The sequence below is a fragment of the Myotis brandtii genome, unplaced genomic scaffold, assembly GCF_000412655.1.
Source record: "Myotis brandtii unplaced genomic scaffold, ASM41265v1 scaffold265, whole genome shotgun sequence".
In the NCBI taxonomy this organism is placed as follows: domain Eukaryota; kingdom Metazoa; phylum Chordata; class Mammalia; order Chiroptera; family Vespertilionidae; genus Myotis; species Myotis brandtii.
The window spans coordinates 315,130-323,562 of NW_005360086.1; the positions used below are offsets into that span (position 1 = coordinate 315,130).

General features: G+C 49.5%; 2 protein-coding genes across 2 annotated transcripts in view; both read right to left on the reverse strand.

Annotated features, from left to right (window-relative positions):
* The window catches only part of SNF8 (SNF8, ESCRT-II complex subunit), an 18,369-nt gene that overhangs the window by 7,706 nt on the left and 2,230 nt on the right, over positions 1 to 8,433 (reverse strand). The window lies entirely within an intron of this gene.
* Positions 5,782 to 8,433, reverse strand: part of GIP (gastric inhibitory polypeptide) — a 4,390-nt gene continuing 1,738 nt past the window's right edge. The window contains exons 2-4 of the mRNA XM_005868139.2: positions 7,376 to 7,546; positions 6,756 to 6,845; positions 5,782 to 6,050 (exon numbers count right to left, since the gene is read on the reverse strand). Of these exons, the coding sequence (XP_005868201.1) occupies positions 5,795 to 6,050; positions 6,756 to 6,845; positions 7,376 to 7,546 (517 nt within the window). The 3' untranslated portion in view covers positions 5,782 to 5,794. The remainder of the gene's footprint in view (positions 6,051 to 6,755; positions 6,846 to 7,375; positions 7,547 to 8,433) is intronic.

The following is an 8,433-nucleotide window of genomic DNA, read 5'->3' on the forward strand; positions in this document are numbered from 1 at the left end:
TGCTCCTCACCCACGGGGACGTCTCGGACTCTCGTCTTCCCGTGACCGCCCCTCCGCCCCCACCCCAGGCACCATGTCCCTGGCCGCCTCCTTGGTTCTTGGGCAACGCGGGTTCCAGACGGAGCACAAAGCGGAGTCCATTCTAGGCGAGCGGGCCTTGCCCGTGGGAGTCACACGCTTTCTGGCCGGCGGAGGCCTGGCGGTTAGGACGTTGGACTCTGGAATCGGATTGCTGGCTCCGTAGCTAACTTCCATTGTATGTGGTCCAGTAACTCCAAGCAAATTCTCTCTCTGGTGTTGCAGTTTCCACAGTTGTGATAAATGACACCTCGTGAAGTTGTTGTGAAGATTAATTCAGAAAGTATGTTAGCAAAGCATTTAGTGCAATGCCCGGCGCATCAGTTAAGTATCAGCTGTGATGGTTAGTCAGCAAAGTTAGTAAAGAGGGGCGTTAGCCACCTGTGTGTTTAGGGAACTCCGTACGTGATTCCCCCCCCCCCCCCATAGTGATTATTGAGTCTAACAAAGGAGTTAATATGGAGGATTCTTAAGTCAGTGAGTTAAGAAGAACAAATTTTGGTCTTAGGAAAAGTAGTGGCGACCTAGACTTAAGTCTGTTTCTGCCAAATAAACGAGAAATGATGGGGCCCAGAACTAAGATGGTGGCAATAAAGGTAGAGAGAATGGGACAAATTCAGGAGATGGGAAGAAGGTGAAATGATAAGACTGACAAGATGGGGCCAGAGTAGGTGGGGGAAGTCAGCAGGATGCTCAGTTTTCTGGCTTGAGCACCGAGGGTGGTGCCACAGGGGGAGAGGGGGGACCCCAGCATGAAGTTGGGGCAATAAGTACTAGTAAGAGTAGTTTTGAACATGTAGAAATTGAGGTCTTCGGGCTATCACAGGAGAGGTGGCCAATTGTTATTTCTGTATGAAGCTCTACAGAAAAAGTTGGGCTGGGAATCAGATCCAGGTGAAACCAAAGTGAATGATGTTAGTAGAGGGGTTTCTAGTAAAAGGATAAGAGGATGGCGCAGAGATGGGTAGCAAGATGTTTAGTTGCCGTTTGCAGCCTTAAGAGATGATGGAGCTGTGGATCCTATGATCCTGGGTCCCTGAGGGTTTCGTGGAGCAGAGTTGTTACACCAGCCCCGGACTGCCTGCCTTGGGCTGTTCACAAGAAAGAGATAATTTTCTATCTTACTAAAGCCACTGTTATTTTGTTTTTTTCTGTTATTTGAAACAGGATACAGTCTTAACGGATGCACGGACCAAGGCTAAAACAATCATCAGCCTTTCATAATTATCTTTCAGATTCATTCTCATACACATCCTCAGACACTAAGCTCAGATAGCATAAGCCCCTTTATTTTTTTATTTTTTTTAATATATTTTATTGATTTTTTACAGAGAGGAAGGGAGAGGAATAGAGAGTTAGAAACATCGATGGGAGAGAAACATCGATCAGCTGCCTCCTGCATACCTCCTACTAGGGATGTGCCGGCAACCAAGGTACATGCCCTTGACCAGAATCGAACCCGGGACCCCTCAGTCCACAGGCCAACGCTCTATCCACCAAGCCAAACCGATTAGGGCGCATAAGCCCCTTTAGACACAACCTTTCTCAGGCACATATTGGTCCCCTTCAACAGATACTAGCTTTTTCAGACCCTACTCCCCACACACACTGACCTCCAATATACCTACCCAACCCTTTCTGTGAAAAACACTAGTCCCATACTGATACACTGACCTCATATCCTCATTTTCCTACTCATTTCCCTAACACAAAAACTTGGTCTTTAGGTACCCATTGACACCATCTAAACACACCTGCTTCATTTATCACTTTTTTTTTTAATCCTCACCCAAGGGTATTTTTTCCGTTGATTTTTTTTTTTTAAAGAGAGTGGAGGGGAGGAAGGAGAGAGAGAGAGAGAGAGAGAAAACAAGGATGTGGGAGAAAACCATCAATGGGTTGCCTCCCACATGTGCCAGGGATGGAGCCTGCAACCAGGACCCTAACCATTGAGAAAAATCAGCCAGACTCCTTTATCACTTTTTGACTCACTGTATGACCCCTGAAGGTGCACACACTGACCCCTCACTCACACCCTTGACCTTAGATTTAACTATTCATATCCTCAAATGCATATATTTATATTCACTCCTTTAGATACGCACATGGACCCTTGACAAACCTCATTGCCATCCTCAAGCAGATATGCTTATTCCCTTATTCGTACACATGTGTTCTCCTTTATACTTTTTTAAAAAATATATTTTATTGATTTTTTACAGACAGGAAGGGAGAGGGATAGAGAGTTAGAAACATCGATGAGAGAAAAACATCGATCAGCTGCCTCCTGCACACCCCCCACTGGAGATATGCCCGTAACCAAGGTACATGCCCTTGACCAGAATCGAACCCGGGACCCTTCAGTCCGCAGGCCGACACTCTATCCACTGAGCCAAACCGGTCAGGGCCTCCTTTATATTTTTAGAGAAGGGATGCTGACCAGTAATATGCTAGTGTTTAACAGCCTCTCCAGGTGGGAAGGGAGGCTCTGATGTATATAGCATTTGCCGATTGCCATGGTACAAATCCTCTAACCAGGGCCAATTTCAAGCTACCAGTGGTTTTACAGCCTGCTCTCAGAATTCCTGACAATTTAACAGTGGCTCTCAGAAGCACTTGGCTACAGTACACCGTGAATACTGATTGTGACAGACGCCCTCACCTGCTTTAAGTGACTCACTGGCCTTGTGGCAGGGTGGCTAGTAGCGTAGGCTTTTAATTCCCGGCCTCATGGAGGCAGTGTAGTGCATGGTTAGCAGCTATTATGGTATTCAAGGGTTGTGATGAGGCTTTAAATGAGATCATCATGACTTTTTAAAATGATGTTTATAAATTTGAACAACAACAAAATAATAAAAAAAACTACAGCCCTGACCGAGTAGCTCAGTTGGTTAGAGTGTCAGCCTAGGTTGTGAGTTCGATCCCCGGTCAGGGTATTTACAAGAATCAACCAATGAATGCATAAATACGCAGAGCAACAAAATGATTTTTCTCTCTCTCCCTCCCTCTTTTTCTCTCTCTCTAAAATAGGTAAATAAATAATTTTTTAAAAAGAATAAAAAATCTTAAAAAGTTGAAAAAATGTTTATAGGAGACTGCGCACAATGCCTGCCCCATAGCAAGAACATTGCATAAAATATTTTAAAATAACCCTTTCTGATGGACTGATTCCAAGAGACACCCAAGAATTCAGAAATATAGATCCAAACGTCTCCCCAAGACAATCAATACTATCATGGAGAATCAATAAAATACATCCTCTGAACAAAGGCATGCTCTAAATTGGGTGGTACACATTCTTGGGACCTCAGGAGTTTATAGAGGAGCGGAAACCAAATATGGGTGAGATAGCAAACTAAACTAGCAGTGCTCAGGCAAATTCAGCTCTCAAAAGAGTTTTGTTTGGCACCAGAAAGATTTTAGGCGAACATGTCTCTTGCATTTTCACAGTCCTCATCCTTGCTGTTGTCTTGCGCCCTCCTCACTTTGCTCATTTATGTTACTGGCCCAGACCTTTAGCCATCCAGCTTGCCACTCCCTGACTTAAACTAATACCTTTTAAACTAAGGCTTAGGTGTGTGAGTAACAATAACAAAAGTTAACTTTTATGGACCACTTAACTTTGTGCCAGCCATGATCTTAACACTTACTTTAACCCTATTTGGGTGGATACCTTTTCATCTTTTTTACAGACAGGAAACTGAGTTTAAGAGCGAGAAACTAACTTGCTAACTCACAGAGCTAGTAAGTGCTTTGAATCTCGGTGTGTTTGACTCTGGTCTACTGAACTATGACGAGATCAAGGAGGACATTCCAGGAAAAGATGACCCAAGCGAGGGAGAGAAGGTATATCATATCTGTGGATGCAGGGCATTGGAGACGGCAGCAGGCTGAGGTGGGGAAGACTCTAAACACGGGAGATAAAGGTATTGACTTTTGGGTAAATTGAGTTTGTCCACTTTGCTACCCTCACTCACCACCACCACCACCTGGTATAAACCTGGAATCCTGCAAGAGCCTCTTTACTGGCCTCCCTCCCCACCACCACCACCACCACCACCACCCTGGTATAAGCCTGGAATCCTGCAAGAGCCTCTTTACTGGCCTCCCTCTTCCCCTTTCATTCCTGTTCATCTCAATATAACTCTTACTTTCATCCGTGTGATCGTTTTGGGGATGCAAATAGACCCTCTGTGACCTGAGCCTGTTTAAAATCCTCCTCGGACCTATCCTTGCACTGAGGATAAAACCCAAAAGCTTTCACGTGGTCTTTCAGGCCCTGCCTCCGCCCACCTGCCGAGACCTGCTGTCCTCTTCTTCCCATTGCCCATGTTGCTGTACTAATAACTCTGGCTGATATGAAGGCTCCACCCATCCTTGGTCTTATTCAGCTTAAATGTCGTTTTCTCCAAGAGGCCCTCCTGACCCCACCTAGATAAGGTTTCTCTGTCCTCTCTCATAGCAACCTCACCCTCACAGAACTTAGCATGTTACGTGATTGTTGTGTTTGTGTGTTTAAAGATTAAGGTCTGTCTTCCTCAGTAGACTGTAAACCCCTCACAGGGACAAGGACTGTATCTGTTTCCCTCATTGCTGCAGACCCTTGTTGAGCACAACCCTGCTCATGTTAAGTTTCCCATAAGTGTTTGTAGAATAAATAGATGAATTAGCAGGTGGGTCAGAGCCATATCTTCTTTTTCTTGGGGGGTACACGGCACACGGACAAGCATACACTGTCAGTGCTCAGCAGACATTTGAATGTATTTTGACAATGGGCACAAAGATTTATTTCAGCTTAAACTTTATTGGTTTGTCTTGTCGAGGGTACCCAGGAGCTGAGTCAGTGAAGGGCAGAGTCCAGTCCTGAGCCGGGTTTAGTCAGAGTCACTGAAACCTGTGGAGAGTAGAGAGGGTGGGGAGGAGGGTGGTTATCAGCTTGGAGTCAGCAAAGTAAATTTATCCTGGCACCCAGCCATAGTTCAACCGCTCCTCCCTCCCAAGTACCTTTTTGATTATAAATAATCAAAACGATTCAAAAAGCACGGAGCCTGTTACCCACCGCCCTACGGAGATGTTCTCACCCCCTCTTCTCTATCGTTGCGGTCACATTCCTCTCACCCTTCTTATCCTCCTACAGGGAGTCCTCCCACATCTGTCCCCTCAGTCCTTCCCTCGCTCCCCAGCATGGAAGTCTAAACCAGCGGTCACCAGCCGGTGGACAGTGGTCCATGAGGTCCGAAAGATTGGCGATTGCTGGTCTAAATGTCTTTTGGTTTCTGTGCCTGGGTGTCTGCACTTGGAATGAGTGTCCTGTCTCACCCTTTAGGTGGCTGGGTCTCTCCATGGTGTTCAGCTGTCCCTTTCTTCTAGGACATAATAGGTTGAGGGACTTCCTATTAGTGATATGGATGCAAGGACCACTGAGACCAGCAGCAGCTACGGAGAAGGGCACCATGCCTCCCACTATAGGGGCTCCGTCACTGGGAAGGTGCCACAGCACAAGGGTACAGAGGGAGAGCGGAGAGTAGGATGGGCAGGTCAGCTGGGGTGGGCAGGGGGTGGGGGAGCAGCATCTTACTTGGAGGAGGTTGAGAAAGGAGGGCAAGCAGTAATAATAGCTGCCACCATCACTGAACTCTTACTATGTACAGAGGTTGCTCTCAACTTTTCCCTTACGTTCTCTTATTTAAAACCCACAGCAGCCCCATGAAGTGGTTTAAATAGTCCCGATTTTCATGAAAACAACGAAGTTCAGAGAGTCTGAGAATTGGCCAGCATATGTTGGGATGGAGATTTGAACCTGTGCGGGACCCCAATACTCAAGCTTACAACCGGTACGCAAGCCTCCCAAAGCCTCCCATCTCTGCCACCTGAGCCTGCAGAGCTCCGTGTGATCCACCATCCAGGCCAGCAGCTCTTGAATCAGTAAGTCCTTTAGCAGATCTTCATCACTGGGCTTCAGGGGTAGGGAGCTGCACAGAAGACAGCCTCAGGCAGGCTGCCTTAGCCTGGCCCCACCCAGAGAGAGTAAACACAGGACGGGGGACTCCGAGGGAGGGGGGTGGGGGAGGGAGTCAACACAGCTGCCTCTGGGTTACCTCAGCTTTTAAAACTCCAACCCAGTCTGCCAGCCAATCTTCAATACAGGCAAAGCCCAACAGAATTCTGGTGGGAGCCATCCCACCCTTCACTTCTACAGGTATCCCAGAATGCAGTCCGAACCCCCAAGAGATTATTTGGGGGACCTTGGCTCTTCATGACGATCTGTGCCACAGATTCCTCAGCTTCCTCAGCGGGGGGTAACTGACTTTAGGGGACTGGCCGTGGGACAGGATGGTCCCAGTTCTACAAATGTCCTTCCTGGTGTGTGGCAGGGAGAAGTGGGGAAGCCGGTCCCTGAGGTCTCTTTCGCTGCCCCTCTCCTGCACACTAAGTCATCAATCTTAGAAACCCCGGCCCCCACACCCCTCCAAGGCACCCCACCCCCATTCCACCCAGGCTTCTCCCTTAAGCTCAGGCTGACCTCCAAGAGTTCAGCGAAGACCCCTCTTTGAACTCGGAGTGGAAGGGGCTGCTTATCTGGGGCCTGGCCCTGCTCTGGAGTCTGGGAGCGGGAACAATGAGGTGGGGGTGGGTCAGGAGGCCCCACACCCTCCTTCCCCTGTGGGCTGACTCACCCCTGCTGCTCCCTGGCCTCCTTCTTCCTGTTAGATTGATGGGCCAGCTCTAGGGCCTGGGCCTCCCTCTGAGTGATGTTGTGTTTCCAGCTGGTGAGATAAGGATTAGGGAGTGGGTGGCAGAACAGAAGGTACCTCTTTCTTCCCTCAACCTCCTGACCGCTTGTCTTCAGCTGCTGGTGAACAGCTTTCCAGAATCTACCAGGCTGACCAAACAGCAAGGGCAGGGAGAGATTTGGCAAAGAGAAGGAAGTAGGACGAGGACAGTTGATTCTATTTCCAAAGTCTGAAGAGGCCACCACCAAAAAGTCATTGGCAGCGGCTCAGCTTCCCCTGCCTGCATCCCGGGCCTCCTGGGAATCCTCGGTGAGCCCCACACATCTTCACCGACCCTTCCCCTCAGGAGAAAAGGATTGCGAAGTTGCCCTGGTCCTGCCCCCACACTGGACCGCTGCCCAAAGCAGGGCCGCCACGTGGTCCAGCTCCCTATCGTCGCCTCAGTGAGAGGCGCCACCTGGAGTTGTGCATCGCAGGGCCACGTGGGGCCACGATGGCGCCTGGTCTGAATGCAGGAAGGGAGCCGGAGGCTGGGGACAGGAGGGGCTTGCGCGATGACTCACTCATTCTTCTTCCCCTTCTGTGCCAGCAGCCAGTCCACAAAGTCTTGTTGGCGGATCTTGTCCATGGCGATACTGTAGTCACTGATGAAAGTCCCCTCGGCATACCTGCGGCCTCGAGGTGTAGAGCCTCTGACCTTCGCGTGGACTCTGAGGGGCAGGGAGGGGAGGGGGAGAGAAACCAGGGTGCCATGAAGGGGCAGGGTTGAGGGGGCTCACCATCCGGCATACATGACTGTCGCTGACAGGAGGCCAACATGTAAAAATGAACCAGCCCATTTCCGGGGAGTCCATTTCTGTGGAGACACCCTTTTGGCTCTGCCTTGAGCCCCTTGGACTTTATTTCCAGCTGAAAGGCCCGCTTCCTGCATCGTTAGTGTGTGTGGCTCTGGCTTCTGGGCGAAGAGGGCTCAGAGGGCCCCCGATCCCCAAGGACTGGCTCCCAGTGCCTTCCTTGACTCCTCTCGCCCTGGCCACACCTGGTTTAGGTCTTTGGTTCCCAGTCACTACTGATAGTAGTGAGCTCTTATGCATGAGGCAGGGCCTTGAATAGCCCTTTAATACATACACTCATTCAGTCCTCACAACACCCCTAGCAGGCAGATGCTAGCCATACCCCCTTTTTGTGCATGAGGAAACCAGGGAGCAGAGAGATTAATTTAGCACACAGCATAGGCGGCAGATCCAGGGTCCACCCCAGGCGGTCTGGGCCCAGGTCTGCGTTCTTAGCTTCTGCGTGATGTCTCTCCTTGTACATGTCCCTGACAGCCGTGCCTCAGATTTATATCACTGGATTTACGTGAGCATGGAGCTGTCCTTGCACCCAAGAACGCCCAACTCTTTCCTCGGATAGGCCTCTCTTGGTCCCCAAAACACAGAGCCCCCTCCCCCCCCCTGCTGTGCTCATTCCTCGTACTCTCTGCTTTTCCTCACAGAACTCATGACAGTTTGCAGCTCGCCTCGGTGGTTCTTTGTCTGTTTTCCCTTTGGCCCTGTGCGCGCCATGAGGGCAGGAGGGCTTTGTGGACCACTCTGCACATATATCTCCTGCACCTGTACCG